Source organism: Triturus cristatus, chromosome 2_2 (genome assembly GCF_964204655.1).
Source record: "Triturus cristatus chromosome 2_2, aTriCri1.1, whole genome shotgun sequence".
NCBI lineage: Eukaryota > Metazoa > Chordata > Amphibia > Caudata > Salamandridae > Triturus > Triturus cristatus.
Genome location: NC_140582.1, coordinates 1,075,883,123 through 1,075,908,541, shown reverse-complemented (window position 1 = coordinate 1,075,908,541; position 25,419 = coordinate 1,075,883,123). Strand labels below are relative to the sequence as shown.

The 25,419-nt window shown below is 46.1% G+C and overlaps 1 protein-coding gene and 1 long non-coding RNA gene across 2 annotated transcripts in view; one reads left to right on the top strand and one right to left on the bottom strand.

Moving 5' to 3' along the window:
* MAEA (macrophage erythroblast attacher, E3 ubiquitin ligase) overlaps nt 1–2,482 on the top strand; it is a 391,495-nt gene extending 389,013 nt beyond the window's left edge. Inside the window, exon 9 of the mRNA XM_085642591.1 lies at nt 1,751–2,482. Coding sequence (XP_085498717.1) covers nt 1,751–1,846 — 96 coding nt within the window. The 3' untranslated portion in view covers nt 1,847–2,482. The remainder of the gene's footprint in view (nt 1–1,750) is intronic.
* Nucleotides 1–25,419, bottom strand: part of LOC146863168 (uncharacterized) — a 106,511-nt gene that overhangs the window by 19,641 nt on the left and 61,451 nt on the right. The window lies entirely within an intron of this gene.

Genomic DNA, 25,419 nt, shown 5'->3' with positions numbered 1-25,419 from the left:
AAACCTCACGAGTCCCCCAGGACGCCCCATAGTCTCGGGTTGTGGCTCTGTACTTGAACCTTTGGGTCAATACATTGACTACTTTATTAAAGATTTTGTACCTAGTACTGAATGTTACGTAAGGTCTAGTATGGCCATGATTAACTTAGTCTAACATCACCCATTTGACCCGACTAGTGACATACTTTGTACAATGGATGTAGAATCCTTATACACAAACATCCCGCAAGTGCTGGCGTTGAACGTGATCCAAGGAGTACTAGACTCGAGGCCTCGCCCCCACACTGTCCCTACCTTGTTCATACTCCAACTACTTGAACTTTGCCTTACTAGGAATTTCTTCTCCTTTGACAATGAATATTATCAACAGGTTAAAGATAATGGGAGCCGTTTTCGCCCCCAACTTAGCTAAACGTTTCATGGACCACCTTGAAATGACTACCATCCTATCTCCCACTAACCCCTTCATTACCGGGGTCACATTATGGCGTTGGTACATTGATAACATTTTCATGATTTGGCACAATAATGTCAAAACCCTCAACCAATTCTTACACTGGTTGAATAATAATTGTCTTGGCCTTAACTTCACCCTCACACATGACACATCATTGATTCCTTTCCTTGATCTCACCATTTACCACTCCAATGGCGAACTACTAACCAGGCTCTACAGAAAACCTACAGTGTGTAACACCTTACTCCGTTACGAAGGTAATCACCCACGAGCACTACGTGACTCTTTACCATACTCCCAATTCTTGCGGATAAGACGCAACTGCTTCACCAAAGAAGATTACTTTTGCGAAGACGGTCTTTTCCACCGAATTGAAAGCACGTGGCTATCCCAAACGTTTGGTGCGCACAACACAGAAACGAGTTTGGTATTGCCCTAGAGATATCTTGCTCTCCCCCAAAATCAAGTCTGATAATAATCGCATAGTTTGTGTGACCACATTCTCTCCTATCTCTAACCCCATCCACAAATATATCATAAAACACTGGCCCACTGTGAATGCAGGCAACCTTAGCATTGAACGACCACTCTTTGCTTTCCGCAAAAGCTGCAATATTAAAGACCATCTTGTACGGACAGCTCTACCTAACCCCCAGCCAGCCACCACCCTTGATGCACACTGGGGTCTTGAACAACTAATTGGACACGCTAAATGTGGCAATTGTATTAGACGTTCCCTAATCTCCTTCCCTTTTCCTCATTTTCCACAGGCTATTTTCATTGATTCAGGCTTGCACCTTAACTGTCCTGATGATGATCCTTTTATTGTTTTTAAAGGATCGAAACGTCGTCGACTAATGTAAACAGTTTGCACGTTAACCGCACATGATAAATAAAGTGCAGTTACTGTTTCTCTAAGCTTGTTAGAAATTGTGCTCAATATTACACAAGCTACTCCGTCTTGCCTGATATGTTTTTTGTTCTAAATGTATTTGTCATGTGTTCATGTAGGGTGCAGGATTGTGTCCCACGTAATTGCTACGTTTGTATTATTGTTCTTTGACATTTTTGATTTATTAAATTGATTGTCCGGCTGGACACTCGCATTATAGTACTGATTCATGTCTATAATTATCCCATTTACTCAACTGTTGCGTTAGAAGTAGAATTAGCTATCCTAACTTTTTTTTAAACTTTGCGATAGAACCAGGGAACAGATCTTTGACTAAAGTTCATGAGCCCTGTAATTCTGCCATCTAAGATGAACACTGATATTGTTTTCTTTTATTTCAGTCTCTCCTCTCTATCCGCCATGATGACAAGGTTATTTGCCCAAGAACCAAAGAAGTTTTTAACTTCTCCCAAGCTGAGAAAGTGTACATCATGTAGATGGATAGTTCTGGTGCGCGACGGAGTGACTATAGGGTACTGGCGCCGTAAAGGTGGTGTGCCCTGCTTGAGGGGTCTGTAACGTGGCAAAGAAGCATAATAGGCTATCTAGAGGATTACCACTTCTTGGTGGTAGCATGTTTCTTGCGACCAAAGATCAACAAGCAACAATGAAATCTCGCTAGAGACAAAATATGAACTATAAAGTTTGTACTTGAGAAAAAAATATTTTGATTGTAATTGTTTTGTAACATTACAAGTATGCTCCTAAAATATGGTTTAATGCTAAAAAAGTGCATTTTCTTTAAAGTTGTATTAGATATGTGTGTAGGGCTCAATATATAATTAGTGCTGCTGCCTTATTTCTAGCTTTGAGAATGTATTCCCATGAAAAGAGCTGTTCCTTGTTTTACAGGATCCTAAATATCTGAACAGTCTTTCAAGAAGCTGCCATAAATTTTAAAGTTTAAATATTATACAAAATATGAAACTAATATTTCAGTTTTAAACATTAAAAGAACATCCTTAAGACTACACAACAAATGCAGTAGGTTAATAATATTGTAGAGGTTTGTATTTAGCAATTATTTTTGCATGTTGGTATTGATTAGCAAATAAAGGATTATCAATGTAAAATCTGTGGCTAAAAGTTGCTTTATTCTTGGTCGATAAATCAATTCTTTATTGTAACGTTTACCATTTCGAAGTACTTCCTTCTTGAATATAATTATTGGGACGGGATTACTTGAAAATACAAATACATCACATACAAGGAGAAATAGAAGCACAAACAACCAGCAACGTAAAATGATGTCGGAGAGGGGCATTTTTCTATGGACTCTAATAGGCAGGACAGTTGTTCTAGCTGGATGAGGAGTTTCCCCTACACGATTGTTTCAAGCAGGGGCGCCTCCTCCGTTGAGCGGAGGAGCATCGTCCTACCTGCTGCGAGCGCAGCAGGCACACAAGAATAAGTAAAAACGTCTCAGTGCAAGGGCAGGCGGCCGGGCTGAATCCTGCAACAGGATTACAGCTGCCACTGCAGTACGCATGTCGGGTTGGATGGCTCTATTGCTATACTCAGCCTGACATGCACACTGTAAACCCAGCAGTCCGTGAGTGTGAAACAGCCGGGGTATTGCTGACACAGGCCCCCAGCCTCAAAATGAGTGCTGGAATAGCCTGCTCTCACCAGTCCTGGAGCTGCTCCAGGATTGGTTGCATTGGTGTCCACTGAGCAGGAAGGAAATTCTTCCCTTTCCTGCTCGTGGACACTGATCGGGGAGAGAGGTGCGCACCCGGACAGCAGTATATAATGAGTTAGGCGCCTAAGCGCCCCACCATATTTAGGTTGAGCTTTCAAGACCCTTAGTATATACTTTAGTATATACTTTGTTATCTTCTTTTTATTGGTTTGTTTCAGTGTTCATGAAAAATCCTTGCTTGCTAGTGGTCAGTCCTTCTTTGTCCCACCTTTTGGTGGTTGGTTTCCACCCACAGAGCAGGGATTAAGTACTGTATTTTTACACTGCACTTGTTTAATCTGTTCTTGAGGGACTATTTTTTTTAGTTGTTTCCTGCTCGTGTTACTGTTTCTGTGTTCAGTTTCGGCGCCCATAGCTGCTGCTGTTCTGAGATCTTGCAGCTAACAGTGGCATTGCCAGAGTTTTACAGAAAACATGAAAATCTTTGCTTTGAAACTACAGCGCTCTCCGAGTGCCGTGGGCACAGCGTGTTGTGCTCGTCTCAGTGAAGACCTTGGAATTGCAATTTGGCATGCTTTTGTTACGATCAGTGCTTGGATCGTATTGCTCACTTACCAGTCCCCTGGGGTAAGAGCAGGGACCGACTACAGTGCCCCGATCGAGACATGCACTTGATAGTCCCCCCAAAGCCGGCACCCATTTGATTTCTCCCTTTCAGTTGAACTATGAAGGTCCATAAGTGGGCTCAAACGAAGAATGGAGGACGATAATGCTGGACGTTGGGAGTGTTTCTCTTGCACTTTCTGGCTGCTAAGCTGTTTCCTTTGCTATGACATCCTGTTCAATGGCCGGCGGTTTGCCTGGCACACTGATACCAATAATCCGTTTCTTTGCACTGGTGTGAGAATCATGTAGGGAGAGGGATTCAGTGTAACCCCAGTCATTCCTGTTCCCTTAAACCACTTTTGTATCACTCCACAGGTGGCACTCCAACGTAGTCTCTCTTCAGAGGATGAAGTCCCAGTGTATCTTGAGTTAGGGGACTACATTAGTTTTGATAAGAACACGTGTTGCAGGGTAGAATGTCTTATTATGGATGTTTGCCTTTAATTCTTGTTCAGCGCCTGCCTCATCACTCTGTGTGTGCTGTAGAAAGGGTGCGGGTGCCTTTATTGAGCTCAGAGAGCTTGGAATCTGATATTGCTGTGCAGGTGAAAAGATCAGACTGCTACAGAGAGCTTTGAGGGCAACAACGGCTGCACTTACTGTCCCTGGCAGTTCTTCCTCCTGCTGCTCTTAGGCATGGAGGTTGTGGTGGAGGGCAGCATTTATGATCTGTCTGTGTGACCTGCAACCTCAGTGTTTGGGGTTCCTTTTGTGTGTTTGTGCGAGAAAAATACAAGCTCCTCACACAAACGAAGTTTGATAGACTATCTAAAGAACGTGTCCATGTAAAATGTCTGGGCTAATAAACAGCTGGTAGACAACTGCCCGAGTGTGTGCGAGTGTTATAGACAATGCTGGGTAAACAGAGACCTGGATGAACTCCCAGTGTGCTTGTGAGAACCTCGTGCCTTTGTGTGTGTGTACACGGCATGGCTGTTTGTACATCCACACACCTGGGCTTGGGCAGAGGATTTTCTTTTTGCTTTTCTTGTCCATGGTTTCCTCGCCATTCTCTTCTTAACAGTTGCTGTAAAATTTCTCCTAAACTTTCTCTGTTACCTCATCTCTGTCCTGTCTTCCTTCTTAATGCCCCCATTTATCTTCCTCTGCCCTGTTTGCCCACCCTGCCCGTTTGCCCACCCTGCCCCTGTTTGTCGACGCTGCACCCATTTTTTCCCCTCTCTGCCCTTATTTGCCTCTTTACTGCCTCTTATAACCATTCTCTATTTCCCTAATCCAGAAATGCCCAATTCTTTCAGCTTCTTTTACCCCATGCCTTCTTTTGCCTCTTCTTTCTTTTGTACCCTCTGTGCCCCTTTTCCTCCTCGCTCCTCCACCCTTTTCCTTCCGCCTCCCCTTTTAGATATTTCTCTGCCCTCATTTTGGCATTCACTCAGCCACCATTGGTTTTCCCCCTCCCACCCTTTTGCCTCCTATCGGCCCCCTAGTACTTTCTTTTTACCGGTGTTTTATTTTTGCCATGCTGCTTACCACCCTTTCCCCACAGCTTCACTCCGTTCTCACCCCTCTTAACCCCCTTTTCCTGCTGTGTACATTTTCCTCACATCCCTTAATTCCTGATGTCCTTTCACCTGCTCAGTCCAAATCCCTCTGTCACTCCAGCTTCATCCTGCTTTTCCCTCTGTCCTTAATGTACCCTTCACTGATTGTGTGGCACTTCGAGATGTGGAGAAGTCATCTGGAGCTCTGATTTCGTGTCTCTGTGAATACGCAAGAAGGGGCACGAGTGAGGAGTGGTTCAGGGGTTTCAGAGCTCACCATTGGTTACCCCACTTCATTCCTCAGTTCCAACACTCATACAGCCTCCTTGTTGTAAGTGCCAGTCCCACCTAGGGTAACCCTCTCAAATGACATGGACCCTACAAAACATGACTGCACCGAACAAATCATGACGATGTTTAGAGTGACATGTTGTAAAGACGTGAATAACAAAACATGCTCTGCACAGTCTAAGCCTGGCCAGGTTCCAATATAACTCCATTGAAGGAGCACCATCCTGTGACAGGTTTATTTTTTAAATCGTAAAAAACACAGTTAGACAGAGGAGTCCTAGGGAAAATTTTAAAGACCACTAAAAGGATTATTTCCCCAAACAACTAATGTCATAAACACAAAAATCCTAGGGTCTACAGAATACCTTTAAGCAATGTTCAAAACTTTCTGGTAGTAAACCTAACTTGAAGGAAACGAGCACTGTACATATAAGGGCAGATCCCTTTAAGGACGAGTTCCCTCACTCACCAATGGTGACATGCTTCATCATAGGGACTCTCCTCCCAAGGGAAAAACCTAGTTCCCTTGGGGGCTACAACCCCCTCACTGAGAGAGAGGAGCTCAGGGATGTTTTTATTTTTGATATTGAGGACAAGCTACGTCCACATATGATGAGCCAAAGAGTATGAGCAAGGGTGCAGTGCGAAAAAACAAAGAAAGCTGAATAAGTGAAATAGGCTAAAACTGGCTAGGAGGCACCAAAATAGACTTTAATAAAGAGGTGCCAACTGTCAGGATTAAAAAGCAGTACACCTGCAGTATGGATTTAAAACCGCTACGGTGTGTGTCTTAGGTGGTCAACATGTTTCAGCCCTCGAAGACCAATAGATAGATCGGGCTTTCGTCAGGACCTTGAAAACAACGCTACTGCAATATTAGAAAAAGTGAAAAAACTATAATGAAAGGATATCAAGCTAATGCTTAGCCATCAGCCTGTCGTTGAACCTGCATGTACCTGAAACAAGAGAGATATCACAGGTCAGGGAGACGTAATGTGTACATAACTGTGCCAAGATCTGCATTTATGTAAACAGTGGAAAAAACATTAGAAAAAGGTATATGTGTCTTACCCGCAACAGCTGGGTACAAGGTCACACCTCTCACCTGGCAACCGCTCAGGAAGGCAGCACCGCTCTACAAACAGACCAAAATGTTTGCTGTTGTTGTATGGTGCAATAAGAGTTAGCAAAATCTCAGCGAACGATCGTGTGGAAGGCATAATGATTAACCTATCGATCGTGAGTTACCATAAGCCAACAGTGAAGATAAAAGAAGCAAACAGTAGCCATTCAAAAGTAAACCTACATATACCCATAGGGCTTGAAGACTAGGTAATATGTGCCCATCAAACTCACTAGATGAGTAAAAGAAGGGTGTGGGGGGGGCTAACCGCCTCTAGATATGCTGGTGGCAGCCAGACTAGGGCGTGTAGCACTCAGCTAAAGGAACCCAAGTTTACAAAAACCAATTCGTTGTGCCTAACGATCCCACTACATGAGTAGAACGAGTGGTATCCACCGCTGCAATAACCGGTGGTGGCCGGAGTATAGCGTGTGATGCTCAGCTCCAGAGTTGCAAGCATGAAAAGTATAAACTACCACGCTGGCCGGAGTCAATAAGATATCGCCAAGCACTCACCTAACCGTCGGTACCACTGGACCAGGAGAGCCTGCTGCCGGAGGGGGAAATGACTCTAAATCCGTGCTCTTAAATAGCCCCGGCGTCAATGTCTAATCTCGATTAGGTGGGAATGTCAGTATATCGAGATCGCGCATGCTCAGTGGACAGGATATGTAGTGATAGTGCGTCGCATGCGCAATGCCAGAACAACCCCCCTTTGGTATACCACCGATCCCATGCGCAAGCGCAGCGAGAAAGTCACTAGAACAGCCAGAGAATGCTGCTGATCAGTGTTAGAAAAATGAGTAAATATCAGGAAGGAGTCTTGCTAACACTATCGAAAATGTGATAGTAGTAACAGGGGAAGTCGCGTTAAAACCCATAAGGTAAGTATCAAAGAAAATCACCATCGCGGGTATTTGCGGAGAGCACCATCTCCAGAGATTCATGATAGTACCATTCTCTTGCGCGAGCGCAGAGAATATCTTGACAAAGCACAATAGCTGTGCATGCGGAAAATGGAAGTCACTTTACGACCCATAAGGCACATGTTAACAATATTACAGAGCCTCCGAGTGTGAAAGAGGAAACCACAGGTGCCAAGCCAAAACACAGTATATGTGATCTACCAATTAATAACAACTTCATAAGGACATCAGGATTCATATAGTAGGTATAAGACCACTGAGTGTGAAAAACCAAGGGTCAATGTGCACATGTATACCCTCGAAAGAGGTTAAGGATGAATGAAACCTACAATGGGTGGTGGAAACAACAGAGAGTGAACTCGATGATGCAACATAGTCATATGGTGGGCGCCAAGAAACCAAGATCCCAATAGCAAGGACCAACCCCCAGATTCGTATTACAGTACGTGACTCATATTGGAGCACCGCGAGGTTGCATATGAGGATAAACCCCATATATAGCTAGAGGGTCAATGTTGGTGAAACAAGTATAGGTTTCTGTAGAGAAAACAGTGGTATTAGAGTGACACCCAAGGGATGTCATCGTTCAGACCCAACTTGTCAGTGCCCAATTTAAAAATCCAACGTTGTTCTCTTTTGAACAGAAAGGTAGAAATATCTGTCAAGTGAGTGGGAATAAAGGGTTGTTCTAACACAGTCCATTTAAGATCTTGGGGACTGTGTCCCGCCGTCAAAATATGTTGAGTTAGTTTGGTAGAGGTCCTTCTGCAACGGATGGTGCTCTTATGTTCCAGTATACGTACCTGCTTGAGTTAGAGCTATTGGCAGTGAAGGTACGTATACTGGAACATAAGAGCACCATCCGTTGCAGAAGGACCTCTACCAAACTAACTCAACATTTTTTGACGGCGGGACACAGTCCCCAAGATCTTAAATGGACTGTGTTAGAACAACCCTTTATTCCCACTCACTTGACAGATATTTCTACCTTTCTGTTCAAAAGAGAACAACGTTGGATTTTTAAATTGGGCACTGACAAGTTGGGTCTGAACGATGACATCCCTTGGGTGTCACTCTAATACCACTGTTTTCTCTACAGAAACCTATACTTGTTTCACCAACATTGACCCTCTAGCTATATATGGGGTTTATCCTCATATGCAACCTCGCGGTGCTCCAATATGAGTCACGTACTGTAATACGAATCTGGGGGTTGGTCCTTGCTATTGGGATCTTGGTTTCTTGGCGCCCACCATATGACTATGTTGCATCATCGAGTTCACTCTCTGTTGTTTCCACCACCCATTGTAGGTTTCATTCATCCTTAACCTCTTTCGAGGGTATACATGTGCACATTGACCCTTGGTTTTTCACACTCAGTGGTCTTATACCTACTATATGAATCCTGATGTCCTTATGAAGTTGTTATTACTTGGTAGATCACATATACTGTGTTTTGGCTTGGCACCTGTGGTTTCCTCTTTCACACTCAGAGGCTCTGTAACATTGTTAACATGTGCCTTATGGGTCGTAAAGTGACTTCCATTTTCCGCATGCACAGCTATTGTGCTTTGTCAAGATATTCTCTGCGCTCGCGCAAGAGAATGGTACTATCATGAATCTCTGGAGATGGTGCTCTCCGCAAATACCTGCGATGGTGATTTTCTTTGATACTTACCTTATGGGTTTTAACGCGACTTCCCCTGTTACTACTATCACATTTTGGATAGTGTTAGCAAGACTCCTTCCTGATATTTACTCATTTTTCTAACACTGATTAGCAGCATTCTCTGGCTGTTCTGGTGACTTTCTCGCTGCGCTTGCGCATGGGATCGGTGGTTTACCAAAGGGGTGTTGTTCTGGCATTGCGCATGCGACGCACTATCACTACATATCCTGTCCAATGAGCATGCGCGATCTCGATATACTGACATTCCCACCTGATCGAGATTAGACATTGACGCCGGGGCTATTTAAGAGCACGGATTTAGAGTCATTTCCCCCTCCGGCAGCAGGCTCTCCTGGTCCAGTGGTACCGACGGTTAGGTGAGTGCTTGGCGATATCTTATTGACTCCGGCCAGCGTGGTAATTTATACTTTTCATGCTTGCAACTCTGGAGCTGAGCATCACACGCTATACTCCGGCCACCACCGGTTATTGCAGCGGTGGATACCACTCGTTCTACTCATGTAGTGGGATCGTTAGGCACAACGAATTGGTTTTTGTAAACTTGGGTTCCTTTAGCTGAGTGCTACACGCCCTAGTCTGGCTGCCACCAGCATATCTAGAGGCGGTTAGCCCCCCCCCCACCCTTCTTTTACTCATCTAGTGAGTTTGATGGGCACATATTACCTAGTCTTCAAGCCCTATGGGTATATGTAGGTTTACTTTTGAATGGCTACTGTTTGCTTCTTTTATCTTCACTGTTGGCTTATGGTAACTCACGATCGATAGGTTAATCATTATGCCTTCCACACGATCGTTCGCTGAGTTTTTGCTAACTCTTATTGCACCATACAACAACAGCAAACATTTTGGTCTGTTTGTAGAGCGGTGCTGCCTTCCTGAGCGGTTGCCAGGTGAGAGGTGTGACCTTGTACCCAGCTGTTGCGGGTAAGACACATATACCTTTTTCTAATGTTTTTTCCACTGTTTACATATATGCAGATCTTGGCACAGTTATGATACACATTACGTCTCCCTGACCTGTGATATCTCTCTTGTTTCAGGTACATGCAGGTTCAACGACAGGCTGATGACTAAGCATTAGCTTGATATCCTTTTCATTATAGTTTTTTCACTTTTTCTAATATTGCAGTAGCGTTGTTTTCAAGGTCCTGACGAAAGCCCGATCTATCTATTGGTCTTCGAGGGCTGAAACATGTTGACCACCTAAGACACACACCGTAGCGGTTTTAAATCCATACTGCAGGTGTACTGCTTTTTAATCCTGACAGTTGGCACCTCTTTATTAAAGTCTATTTTGGTGCCTCCTAGCCAGTTTTAGCCTATTTCACTTATTCACCTTTCTTTGTTTTTTCGCACTGCACCCTTGCTCATACTCTTTGGCTCATCATATGTGGACGTAGCTTGTCCTCAATATCAAAAATAAAACCATCCCTGAGCTCCTCTCTCTCAGTGAGGGGGTTGTAGCCCCCAAGGGAACTAGGTTTTTCCCTTGGGAGGAGAGTCCCTATGATGAAGCATGTCACCATTGGTGAGTGAGGGAACTCGTCCTTAAAGGGATCTGCCCTTATATGTACAGTGCTAGTTTCCTTCAAGTTAGGTTTACTACCAGAAAGTTTTGAACATTGCTTAAAGGTATTCTGTAGACCCTAGGATTTATTTTTTAAATCGCCCTTTCAATGCAACCATTTTGTGTCTTATTTGCACCAAGATTAAGCTTGCTGTCCAAAATTAGTGATCTCTATGTGCAATTTACATAATCCAATGCAAGTGATCAGTTTCTGTAAACACTGGGTTTGTAAGTGTAATGCAACACTTTGCATACTCCGAAAGTAAGAAGAATGTTTAATAGTGACACATGTTGAAATTAAGGTTGGGGAAATGGGTGTTCTCAAAGGTGCAAAATAATGTAATTGTTGGTGAGCAGGCACAACATTGTAACTTTTTAAGTATTCATAAAAATTCCAGGGGTTGTTTCAAAACTAACTGGTAAAAACCACTGTTAATTTCCTGATTATGTTGGACATTAGTTTCCAGTTTACCATTTTTTGCTGGAAAATAAGCCACACGAGACTTTAACAGAGTTGCCATTTGATTTTGCTCATTTTTTGGTCTCGCCTGCTTCGGCACATGCGCTCTCACTTGCAAGAGATATTGTGTTGAACAAGGGGCTTGCTCTGGTTTAACTTCGTATAGCCATTCACTAGATGGGTAGGTATGTGCCTCTCCGTTGTATCTCAAATGCTAATGTATTGATTTTAACTCTTTGTCCATGAGGGTGGGGCATGTAATAGCCACATAAAAAGTTCAGCTTGTTTTGGGCCTGACGTTAAATAAGAAGCACTAGCTGAGCCTGGCTTGAGCTTTTCAGTGGCTTCAGAGCTTTTAGTAGCTTTCAAGCTTTCAGTGGCTCACCCACCTCCATGGTATATGTGTACCTTCAAATGTTTAATTCTTTGTAGCATACCTGAATGTTTAGTGTGACACTCAATTCCACACCACACCACACCACACCATTTCACCTCCACACAATTCAACACCACCCAACAAAATTACACTCCGCATAATATCACTCGACGCAACATAATGAAACTCCACATAACTACCCTCTACTCAACACCAAATAAATACTCCCCACATAAAACCTCTGTCACATAACCGCAATCCACATAAATACCCTCCGCACCATGCCACATAATTTCAGTCAGCATAATTTCACTCAATGCCACACAGTTCCACGCCACACAATTCAACTCCACACATTTCCATTCCACACTACATAATTTGAGACCAAGCCACATAATTCAGCTCAACAACACAATCACACAACACACCACATACATCCAATCTGGACCACATAATTACACATCACGCCACAAAATTCAACAGCACACCACATAATTAAACTCTACTACATACCACTCCACAACCCAAAATACCATTCCACATAATTAAACTCCATAAAACCCAATCCAACGCCACATAATTCCAGTACTCTCAATACAACATAATTGTTATTCACTCAATTCCACTGCACTCCATTCCACTTAATTCTACTACACAAATCCACTCTACACTACACAATTTGAAGGCACATAATTCCACAACAATTCCAATCCAACCTACATAATTCCACTATGGACCACATACATGCACTCCATAAAACATGGGTAAAAAACATCGTCATTTACAATGCCAATAGCTCTAACTCAAGCAAATGCGAGACCTGTTGCATTTCCAATGCTTGTTTTATAGTTGTAGCCGCCACTGGTTTCAAGTCATGCTGAGTGGTTGCCTGGAGCAGGTGCGAGGGCGACCCTTATCATAGTGCTGTACACTTGTCACGCTGCCTGAAGATTACAGGCACATGTAAGAAATAAGTCATCACTAAAGGAGGGCACGCAGAACACTAAAAGGCTACATAGGGGGAACATCCTGCTTCTTCTGTCCATGTATATATGGAGAGATTCCAGGACATGACAGAGACTCCGGAAGGCAAGGAGAGCTGAACAGTCTGATACCTGCAGACCAGGTCTACAGGGACATGGGTGTGTCTGTGTATGAATGGGCTTCCGACTGCTCAGAAAATGACTTGTCAAATAGAGATTCGGGGCCTCTAAAAGCTGTTAGGGCTCGAAGAGAGCCACACTGTTGTGACTTGCTTTGGTTGCTATGCATCCTCCACAGCGTTCCAGGTCCCTGCTGCTCAGCCAGTGTGTGAGGTCATTAGACTGTTGAGAGTGTCTGTGGGTGGAAGAGTGTCAGTTGAAGGAATGGGCTGAGCAGCAAGGATTCTGCTTCTGGTGGGGCGTTATCAACCTTCATCTTTAATCCATACCACTTGGCTACACACCATATTTTATTTATAACATCCCAGACATGTTAGTGTGGAAAGAAAGACATTTAAGTATATGACTGGATGTTTGAATTGGTAAGAGGCCTAACCCCGGGATCAGACCAGCTTATTTGTCTAATGCTGCTAGCCACCGTAAGTAATTCATGAAGTACTAAGATGGAGTCATGAAATGTGGAAAAATAGGAGAGCGAAAAGGAGAGGTGAAGATATCTTATGATGGAGTTTTGTTCCTCGTGCCCCAGAATACTACTATTAAACCAGGAAGAGTAGTAGTGCTTTGGAAGTAGTCAGTTCTAGTCACGTGACCGATAAAGGGAGCGAGCATAAGAAGTATTGTAGCGAGGTGGAGGTGGAGGTGCACGCGATAGCGTGGAGGAAACCAAAAAAGTAAATTGGTGGAAGTCTGGGGGAGATACTGTGAGCGAGTGGTGGCAGTGAGAAGTACCAGAGCAGGTCAGCGAGAGCTCCTGGGTGTCGTGGCCTGCACTCTAGACCTCACCATTGCTGTCTCGCTGGCTGCTCCAATGATGCCTCTGCTAAGGCTCAGACTCACATTTAGGATGCATGGAAGTCAAAGGTGTAAAGCCATGATGGTTTCACTCCAGCATTTTTTTTATAGTAGTAAGTAGACTGATTTGTGGGACCTGGGCTTTGTGGCATGGAACTGCTGGCTCAATATATAGAAAGCCTGGCATTGCAGTACCGCAAAACACAGTACAAAATACTTTATTAGCATGACAAGTCAGAAAAGTGCTACAGAAGTGGAAGCCTGAGGTGGCACACAAATAATGGACTTCTATATTGTACAGCCAGGCAGTTTCCTGTGTTAATGTCTCTCTTTCTTATGTTAAAGGGGCGTGTGGCTTGTTTTATGGGTGCCTGGGTATCAATACAGGAGTAGAGAAGCCATAGTAACACATAATCTGCTGAACCTGGAGAGACCTCTATGTAGTATTGTGCTTTGTGTCATGGAGCACCTCTTTGGTAAGTATAGAGTTAATGGTAGAACACTATCTTGTGCTCTAGAATTCTAGAATAGTAGGAGGCACTAGGGTTATGTATGTTTGGTGAGATCTGCTGGGAGACCGTTTGTGCTGGATGTGTCCTTTCAAGCAGGGGTTGGAATAAAGGAACTTATGCTTCACTACTTCATGTTTGCTGCCATTATTTGGAGGATGCAACACTCTGCAAGGACTTGTATGAGTAAGGCTGTCCGTTTATTAGCAGATCTGTCAAAGGCATTATGACCAGTATTTATTTGAGAAACCGCAAGAATCACAGTATGGCATTGAGGTTCCAGGGAGCAGGCCGATTTGTGTCGATCTAGATCTTCTGAGGTCCATCTTAGTCCAAGTGAGGGTGAGTATGTAAACCAGATAGATGTACCATTTAGTGTGCAGGTTTTTGTGGCAGAGGCGTTTCAACACTTCTCTCACCTCTTGTTTGTGGTCCCTGAGGGGAAGGAACATAAATGAGAATATCGTAGATGTGCACAATATCCCTGAAATGCTAAAATGTCAAAGTGATACGGTGCAAAACAGACGTGTTTTTGTTCATCAATCACTGCGTTACAGGTTTGCAACAACATGTCCATCAAGAGTTGAAAACGGGAGTGATTTATGGGATCAAGCAAAAGCAGATCATATGTAGTTCAGTAGGTTGATAGTATTAGATCTTCATGTAAACATTGATCTGAATGAAGGCAAGTTATATTTACATTATAGACCTGGGTCTACTCTCCAAGAGGGTTCTCTTATAATTTTTGGGTGGAAATGGTCGTTTTTGTCTAAATCTGTATTACCCCAGCGATAATACTGCACTTGGTTTTATTGTGAGTGACCGGTCAAACGTGATGACATTTCTCCCGGCAAAAATCAGAAATATTATCTGGAAATCAGTTAATTAACACAGGTTTCTGCATGTTAATATGCAGTCTTTAAGGGCTAACTCATACTCTCCTGATAATGCTGCAGCCCAGAATGAGTGATATCTGTGGTATGAGTAATTCTGCTTGCGCTATTACTGAACCACAATTACAGTAGGGTTATGTAAGGGAAACCCCAATATTTTGAATATATCAATTGTTTCAAAAATACACTTGGCATGTAGAATTACAAACATTTGACACCTTTTTCTTTAGGTTTGATGTCTTAAATCACATGCAGTATAGAATATTGTTCGTATCGGAAAGACCTGCTTCTAGGGGCTTTGCAGTGTAAAAAAAGGTTTTCAGCATGAATCTTTTCTAGATTCACATGCTGCCCATTATTCCGCCATCTAGTGGTTGGTTCTGGAATAGTCTCCTTGAAGTCTACTCCTTATTTTTTTTCGTGGCTATTGTTGACCACTTGGCTATAAACCCCTCTTAATGTGACATCAGATGTATGCCACAGAAATACCTTGACGCAGTTGCCATCTTCAGATTCTTTTTTTCCACCGTTTGGTCTTTGTGAGCGGGTAGATACTACTGGAGACCGTTTTGGTGCTTCAAGGATTTTTATTGTTTTGTGCACACGTCGTCGTATAGGAGTGGGTCGGTAATATGGTAGTGGAGTCTCTTTCTCGCTTCCTCTGGGTTCTTTCCTTCCTGCCGTCCTCCTCCTCCCTGGGTATGGTTCCAGTTTGGGCTGGCTCGGTCCTCGGGTGGCGGCGTGGTACCGATGATCCCGGGAAGAGAAACAGAAAGGGTTCCAAAGGTCAGTGGCCTGTTATCTTTCAGTTAAAGACTTGAGGGAAGGGGGGGTGAGGGATCACTCAGTGCTCAAGATAAGGCCTATGGTGAGTGGTGGTGCTCGGGGTGGGTTTTTACCGGGATATCACCAAGGTATCACAAGTACAGGCTCTGAGGTCCCCTTACGCTGCTACAGGCGGAGCCCCTTGTTCCCCACCCAGCCTGTGAAGCGCTCGCGTACCTGCGAGAGCCACGCTCCTCCGGGAACGTGGCTGGGCGGCTCACAGGGTCATTGGCCTCCTGGCTTCGATGCCTCGTAGTCGACTTCTCCTCGATATCCCGTTCGCTTCGTTCCTCCTCTCCGACCGCCGTCCTGTACTGCTTCCTCCTCCTCCGCTCCGCTGTCGCCCTCTCGTCCTCCGGTGTCAGCACACACCTGTGATAGCGCATTTCCGGGTATTTCAGCCCATCCCTCGTCGTCGTCACTGCTTGGGGCGGGGTTGAGCGATAGGCCGTCCCAATTAAAGGAGCGGTGTCCCTTTTCTTCGGCTGGGCGGGGAACTGCGGCTCCGAGGGAGTCCACTCCGGTTGCTGGCGAGAGATAAGAGGGGAAAGGGTGTTGATCACCTTCGTCGTTCTGAGGGGGTGCTCCACGTATGGTTTCGCCTCGTTACACACCTCCCCCCTAGGAATCTCCCGTTTGGGAAGAGGATAGCGAGAGAGATAATCCGCACTTCCGTTCTCTGTGCCTTTCCGATGTTTGATTGTGAAAGCGAATGGTTGGAGGGAGAGGAACCAGCGCATGACTCTCGGGTTTAGGGAGATGTTGCGGCTCATCCACTGCAGGGGAGCGTGATCGGTGTAAAGGGTGAAGGGACGGCCCTCTAGATAATATCTCCGCTTATCTACAGCCCATTTAATTGCCAAGCATTCCTTTTCAACCGTAAGGTACTTTAGCTCCTGGGGAAACAGTTTCCTACTGATATAGAGGATGGGATGGTCAGTACCCCCCTGGTCTATTTGGGAGAGGACAGCCCCTATCCCGTAATCTGAGGCATCGGTATGGAGAATAAAGGGGCGGGTGAAGTCCGGTGAGGACAACACTGGTCTGGTTGTGATCACTCGTTTCAGGGTGTTGAAAGCTTTCCACATTACGGGGGAAGGAGTTAGGAGGACATGAGATCGGACTTCTTGTTTGAGGGTGTCCGTGAGGGGGGCAGCTATCTCCGAGAACTGTGGAATGAAGCGGCGGTAATACCCCACTAGCCCTAGGAAGGCTCTCATGTCTTTCTTGGTGCTGGGAAACGGGGTTTCAACTATCGCTCTGACCTTTTCTATTTGGGGCTCTATCATACCGTGACCCAACACGTATCCGAGATACTTCACCTTGTGATACCCCACCAGTGACTTTTTGGAATTGACGTGTAACCCCGCTTGTTGTAGGGCCCCTAACACGGTTTGGAGATGTTGTAGATGGTGTTCCCAGTCGGGGCTAAAGATCACGACATCATCGAGGTAGGCTGATGAAAATGACTGGTAGTTACGAAGAACAGTGTTCATGAGGCGTTGCAATGTTGCGGGGGCTCCGTGTAATCCGAAGGGCAACACAGTGAATTCATATAACCCGTCCGGGGTGGCGAAAGCGGTTTTCTTTCGGTCCTCCTCACATAAAGGTACCTGCCAGTATCCCTTGGTCAGGTCCAAAGTTGTAAAAAATGTTGCGTCTCCCAGTTTCTCTATTAGCTTGTCTATGCGTGGGATGGGATAGGCGTCAAACAAGGAGATCTCATTCAGGGCTCTAAAATCCATGCAGAATCTCGTACTCCCGTCTGGTTTTGGTACCATAACGATGGGGGAGGACCATTCACTCTTGGAGGGTCGTATAACCCCCAACTTCAACATGGACTCTACTTCTTTTTGGACAGCTGCCCTCTTGGCCGCTGGTATCCGGTAGGGCCGCTGTTTAATGGTCTTTCCCGGGGTCATGTTGATCCGATGTTCTGTCAGGGTGGTTTTGCCTGGCTGATCCGAAAAGAGATTGGCGAAGGCCGATAAGGTTTCCTGGAGGTCTTCCTTTTCAGGATCTGTTAGATCTTCGTTTACTACGAAGTCGGACAGCGTGGAGTGGGAGGGGGTAAGCGTCGGTAGGGTTAGGTGCGCTGTCTTTGGCGGGGGTCCTATCCATTGTTTCAATAGGTTTATGTGGTATGTTTGGACCTTTCGTGCATTTACTTGGAGTTGGTAGCTAGTTTTCCCTATGGTCCCCACCACTTTATATGGCCCCTTCCATTCCGCTTGAAACTTCTTCGTGGACGAGGGAAGTAGAACCAGAGCCCACTCCCCGATGTTCAGTCTTCTCCACTGTTTCCCTCTGTCGTAATATGTTTTCTGTTTCGTTTGGCTTTTCTCCAGAGAGGAATAAGCGAGATCTCTCAGTTTCCCGATCTTGGATTTTAGGGCTTTCGTGTGCTCTAACATTCCCCGCTCCTGTTCCCCTTCTTCCTTCTCCCAGGCTTCTTTGGTCATCTCCAAGAGAGACCTCGGTTGTCGGCCATATAGCATCTCGAATGCAGAACATCCGAGGCTGCTCTGTCTCTGTCCCTGTATAACGTACAGCGCCAAGGGCAAAAGCTGATCCCATTCTTTTCCGTTCACCATCAGCATTTTCTTCAAAGTGGCTTTCAGGGTTCCATTATATCTCTCTACAGTCCGTCGGTTTGGGGATGGTAGACCGAGGTCCGGATTTGTCGCAGTTGTAAAAGCCCACACACTTCTTTCATTAAACGGGAGACGAACGGAGTCCCTTGATCCGATAGGATCTCTTTGGGGAACCCGACTCTAGAAAACAGTTCCAGAAACCATTCCGCTATGAGGGGGGTGGTAGGGGACCTCAACGGAAATGCTTCTGGGAACCTGGTGGCGTAATCGACTATTACAAGGGCGTATTGGTTTCCCCGTCGGGTTCTAGGAAGAGGTCCTATCAGATCCATCCCAACTCTTTCAAAAGGGGTTCCTATGATGGGGAGAGGTTGGAGACGTACGGCAGGGGGACGGTGGGTGTTCCCCTTTTGACACACGTCACAGGCCTGGCAGTGAGACTTTATATCCTTGTATACCCCGGGCCAGAAGAAGTGGCGCACTACATTCTGTGTGGTTTTTTCACTTCCTATGTGTCCTGCTGTTAAATGGGAGTGTGAAAAAAACAGGATTTGCTCTCTAAATGCCGTCGGGACTAACAGCTGGTGGGGTTCGTTCCTATTCCCCTGTCTATACAATAGCCCCTCTTTTATCAAAAAACGAGGAAAGGATGGGTTGGGGTTGTCTTGCTCTTGGTGGGCCTGTTCCCATGCATTCATCAATGAAGCATTGTTCGCCTGTGCGAACCTGAAGCTTCTGTCTAATATCAATGGCTCGGGGTTGTCAGGGTAGGGAGAGGGGAACATGGGACCCGTCCCAAGTCTCCGGCTACGGCCTGTTGTTGTAATTTGCCTGTGAATAAGTCTAAAAACTTGGGGTTATCAGTTCCCAGTATGAGGCCTTCAGGGAGGGATTCCAACACCCCCACCCTGACGAAACACTGTGTTCCGTCGGGCAAACCCAGGGGTATGATGGCGACCGGATAAGGCTTGACGTCTCCGTGTACACATCTTACGTGCACCGTGGTGTCGGAGAGGAACTGGTTGGGCTTTACATATTCGGCCTGTATAACAGACTGCTGGCAACCTGAGTCTAGTAAGGCCTTAATAGTTGTCCCGTTCACCCCTACACTTACATGGAATGCACTCCCCAACTTGGCGGTATATAGGATGCTTTTGGGGACGTAGCCGATCTCCATAGGTTCTTCTGACGTCTTCCGTTGGGGGCACAGTCGGGCTATGTGGCCCCAAGCGCCACATTCGAAGCACTGAGGTCCTCGGAACGATGGCACTACTGGTCTCGGGGTGGGAAACTTTGCTGGCTCTGGCCGGGTTTTTCGCTCGTATCTGTTCCCTATGAGACTGTTTAACTTTTCTGGTTCACAAGCCGGTTGTTTAGGCTGGGCACGAGCGTAAATGGCAGCCATCTCCATGGCTTGTGCGGTGGTGAGACGGGAGTGTTGGCGCAACCATTTTTGGGTATTATATGGTAGGGCCTCCAGAAACTGTTCCAGATAGATTCGGTCCATTATTTCCTCTTTCGTACTGTGGGCAGGGGTCAGCCATTTATCGGCGGCCGTCTTTAACCGGAAGAACAAAGTCTTTGGATTCTCTCCGGGTGTGCTTCGTTCTTTACGAAATCGTACTCGATATGCCTCAGCATCCAATCCCAGGTGGTCCAGGATCACCGTTTTGATCTCTCCATAGGGCGTAGAACCGCCCGGGTTGGCCACCTGATAGGCCGCTTGAGCTTCCCCTGTGAGCAAAGGAGCCAAAAAGAACGGCCATTTGTCTATGGGCCAACCACAAGCCCTAGCAACACGCTCGAAATTGAGCAGAAACGCATCTGGGTCTTCCCCCACCGTATATTTCTGGAGGGAGATTCCGGAAGGCCCCGGGGTCGTAGGTCGCGGGTCCATTTGGGTATGGATCCCCTGGGTCTTTAGCATCTCATGCAGACCCTCCCATTGGGCCGACACCGTGGTTTTGAAAGTTTCCCTGTCGGCCTTGGCGGATGTCACCTGCTGTTCCACCACCCAACTCAGTTGGTCCTGGCCCTTCACCAGGTGTTGTATAAGCAATTCCATCGTCTCGGTACAGATGGCGTCTAGGTTGCCCGCGTTGCCCGCATTCCCCACCACTTGTGAGCGGGTAGATACTACTGGAGACCGTTTTGGTGCTTCAAGGATTTTTATTGTTTTGTGCACACGTCGTAGAGGAGTGGGTCGGTAATATGGTAGTGGAGTCTCTTTCTCGCTTCCTCGGGGTTCCTTCCTTCCTGCCGTCCTCCTCCTCCCTGGGTATGGTTCCAGTTTGGGCTGACTCGGTCCTCGGGTGGCGGCGTGGTACCGATGATCCCGGGAAGAGAAACAGAAAGGGTTCCAAAGGTCAGTGGCCTGTTATCTTTCAGTTAAAGACTTGAGGGAAGGGGGGGGGTGAGGGATCACTCAGTGCTCAAGATAAGGCTTATGGTGAGGGGTGGTGCTCGGGGTGGGTTTTTACCGGGATATCACCAGGGTATCACGAGTACAGGCTCTGAGGTCCCCTTACGCTGCTACAGGCGGCGCCCCTTGTTCCCCACCCAGCCTGTGAAGCGCTCGCGTACCTGCGAGAGCCGCGCTCCTCCGGGAACGTGGCTGGGCGGCTCACGGGGTCATTGGCCTTCTGGCTTCGATGCCTCGTAGTCGACTCCTCCTCGATATCCCGTTCGCTTCTTTCCTCCTCTCCAACCGCCGTCCTGTACTGCTTCCTCCTCCTCCGCTCCGCTGTCGCCCTCTCGTCCTCCGGTGTCAGCACACACCTGTGATAGCGCATTTCCGGGTATTTCAGCCCATCCCTCGTCGTCGTCACTGCTGGGGGCAGGGTTGAGCGATAGGCCGTCCCAATTAAAGGAGCGGTGTCCCTTTTCTTCGGCTGGGACGGGGAACTGCGGCCCCGAGGGAGTCCACTCCGGTTGCTGGTGAGAGAGAAGAGGGGAAAGGGTGTCGATCACCTTCGTTGTTCTGAGGGGGTGCTCCACGGTTGGTTTCGCCTCGTTACAGTCTTGAAGCCTAAAGGAGAGCTCCAGAGTCAAGGAAGAAGAAATTGTGAAAGAAAAAGCAATGAAAATCACTGCAAAAAAGGGAAAAGGAAAGGTGACTGATCAGAAATAGGATACAGAGAAAACGCTGAAAACCACTTATTAACACCAAGGTGAGAAGGCCCACGCAATGAGACTGCGTGTTCAGATAATGAGAGAGGAGCATGGAGCATACCTCCCTTTAGGTTTTGCCCCAAGTGCCACCACAAGTATGCCCAGAAGGACATGCACAAGGTCTGTAAAGTCTGCCTCCCTTAGGGCCACAGTGCAGAGGACTGTGCGGCGTGTGCAGATTTCTTGCCCAAGACCATCCAGGAAAGGCAGAAGCAGAGGTGGATTAACTACGCAATGGTGTAGCCTTAGCGGAAGCAGGAGACCTTAAAATAACTTTCGCTGTCTAGCGACGTGGAGGGCATCTTGGAAATGGAGAAATCCCTAGGAGAAGAACCAGACCTTGATGGAGGTCGTTAAGGGCGGGCTAGTAGAGGCCACAAGAAAACGCGGGAGGAGGAGCACAGATTAAAGGTACACCGGCAGGGCCGGTACACATCTGTGCCAATAGCTTCGAACTCGAAGAAACCAGCAATGGTGCTTAAGTTGTCCATGCTGAAAGGCAGGGTGAAGCCCAAGATACTATATGGGTCCAATAAAGGGACACTGATCAAGGCAAACCCTTGAAACCTGCATCGATCTCGAGAGAGGATTAAATGCATGCAAAGGAGACCACGAAAAGCAGCTCAACGCCATTTCGTGAAGATTGGGCCCACAATGGCACCGAAAACCATTTAGCATAGAAGACAAAGGTCGCTAAAACACCAAGGCACTCGATTTTGACATTGAAAAATTCCTCGGCATTGGCGGTGTAACACCGAAATGAAGCTGAACTCGACAACAATAGAATCACTGGAGGTAGAGCGAAAAAGGATGCGCCTCAAGGCCAAATCTGAAGTCCTTATCAAGAAAAGGAGTTAAATTCTGCGACTCCCTGCAGTGATACAGGATACCACTAAAAAAGCAGGTGGAAACAGGAACCACAGGACCTGGAAAACCCCATCACCCCAGAGCTGCAGGAAGACATGGAGGACCACCAGCTCCCTCCATGACCATCACAATGGATGCATCCCACACAAGATGGGGAGCTCACATGGACAGGCTAAACATCAGATGCCTTTGGAACTCTAAGGAAGCACTTCAACCCAACTTTACTGGAACTGAAGACCATGTTTCTGGCACTGAAGGACTTCCAGAAACATGCAACAGGAAGGACAGTTTTGATTCAAACAGACAATACAATGACAATGTACTGCCTGTACAAGCAAGGAGGAACAAGGTCCCACCCGCTATTAACCTTATCCCAGGAGATTTAGAGATGGGAGATTAAACAAAGGGCGTCAGTAGTGGCAATTAACCTACCAGGAAAAGAAAACACAGAAGTGGACAGGCTAAGTAGAAAAGCAAACCCCACACATGAATGGGAGCTAAAACAAGAAGTGATAAGGGAGATCTCTGAGATATGGGGGGCACGTCAGTAAATCTATTCGCATCACATAACCCAAAATGCCAAAGCTTCGCTTCCAGGTTCTATCACTGAGAGTCATTGGGGAATACCCTGTTGATAAAGTGGTCAAGGAGATTTGCTTATGCCTTTCCTCTGATTCCAGTGATATTGAAGGTGATACAAAATTGCAGGCAGGAACAGGTCAACCTAATGCTGATGGCCCCACAATGGACTTAACAAATGTTTTTCAGACCTCGTGGAGATATCCCAAGGACAATACATAGCACACCCAGCACACTGATGACTGTTAATGATACAGGAGGGACGGGGTGGAATCCAGATCCAAACACACTCCGTGTGGCAGCCCAGCTCCAGAGGATTTAAAGTTTGGCCTCCTCAAGCTCCCATGAACAGCGATGGAAATTCTAAAAGAAGCAAGGTGACCAATAATGAGGAAGTGCTATAACAAGTGGAAGCCGTTTCAAATATGGTGTGTCAGGCCTGGGAAGCACAGAGACAGGACACAGGATGCCACAGTCATTAGAATACACAACACATCTACTGGACAAGCATCCCTCTAATGCTTCCATCAAAGAACACCTAGCAGCCACTGTAGCATACCCAAGAGGCTTACGGGGGAGAAGTTTGTTCACCATTCCAGTTGTAAATCACTTCATAGTAGGAGAAGCCCCAAGAAGCATTCCGAGACGTACACCCCAAGAAGCTTCCTAGAACAAGAGCATCCCAAGAAGCATGCCAGTGCCTACATGGAACCTGAATGTAGTACTCACACAACTAATGACCTCACCCTTCGAACCAATGCAGAATGCACAACTTAGATTTCTACCCCTCAAAACCGCATTACTAATCGCTACCACTTCACTAAGGAGGGTCAGTGAAATACAAGCGGTCACCATTGAGGAGCCATATCTACTGATACATAGAGACAAAGTAGTAATGAGGACAAACCCAAGGCTCATACCAAAGGTGGTCTTGAAGTTCCACGTTAACCATGTTATCCATTTACCAGCTTTTTTTCAACTACCTAAAATACAAGCAGAGAGAGTTTTGCAGAGGCTAGATGTCTGAAGGACAAATATGTACTACATGGAGAAAACAAAAGCCATCACGAAAGCAGAACAGTTATTTGTGATCTTCGCACACGCAAGCAAGGGACTCCCATTCACCGAAGGAACCATCACAAGATGGATAGTGCAGACGATACAATATTGTCACAAGCCAGGGGGAGTAACCCTTGGAGAAGGGCCAAAAGTGCATTTTGAACAAGGAAAAGAAGAGCAACTCTCACTTTCCTGGGCACGGTAGCACTAGAAAACATTTACTCAGCTGCTACGTGGTCATCAGTACATACCATCACTAAACATTACTGTGTGGACATTCATATCAACAGGGAAGCAGAAGTAGGACAAAGAGCACTGAAACATAGGTTTATAAACCCACACTTAGCCTACCCACAGGAGAAAACAAATTCTCTGTAATCAATGCACAGCATGTTAATCCAGAAAAGATTAATGCAGTTTATCTCAATGATATTGCTGTGTTTACTATCACCTGGTCCATCTCAAGGAAGTGCTTCAAATCCTACAACAGGCAGGGTAGACTATCTAGGAAAGCAAGTGCCAGATAGGGTACGGTGCTGTTGTGTACTTTACTCACCAAGTAAATGAAGGACTTGTACAACCTCTCCAGCCCAAACTACAGACAATTCTGGCCTTGGAAGCTTCTAAGACACAAACCCAAGTCAGAGTCTTCCCTAGTCTAACTGGATATTACAGAAGATGTGTCTAAAGTTATGGTACCTTGGTTGCACCTTTGACAGAACTATACTCCAAGAAACAGCCCAGAAAAGTAATCTGGACTGCATAATGTCAACAGCCCAATGCCACCCTAAAAGAACATTGTACTCAGCACCTGTCCTAAAGGCACCCAATTTTAGCAAGGTGTTTGTTGTCCAGAACATGGGATTGGGGCAGTTGTGTCACAGCTGGATGACCAGGGTCATGATCAACCTGTTGCATATATCAGTAGGCAACTCCTACCCAGACAGCAGCTTTGAAGTGCCATTGGGAGAGAAGCCTCTGCTATGGTTTAGTCCCTGAAGAAACTGAGATCCTACCTGTTTGGGAATCACTTCGGAGTCAAACTGCCCACAAGCCTCTCAGGTTGTTGATGCAGATGAGAGGAGAGAACTCCAAATTGTTGAGGTGAGAACAACCAGGATAGTGTTATTTACTTTTCACCTGGAGGGGCGGGCAGGCAGTGCTTAATTTGTAAAATATAAAGACAAGGTGCTCAAATGTTTGTTGGAGGCCACACCCACTTCCCTGGCTCCATCCACTTACCCCACTGGTTCCACCCACTTACTCTATTGGCTCCACCCACATCCTGAACTGCACTGCAGAAAGCCAGAAG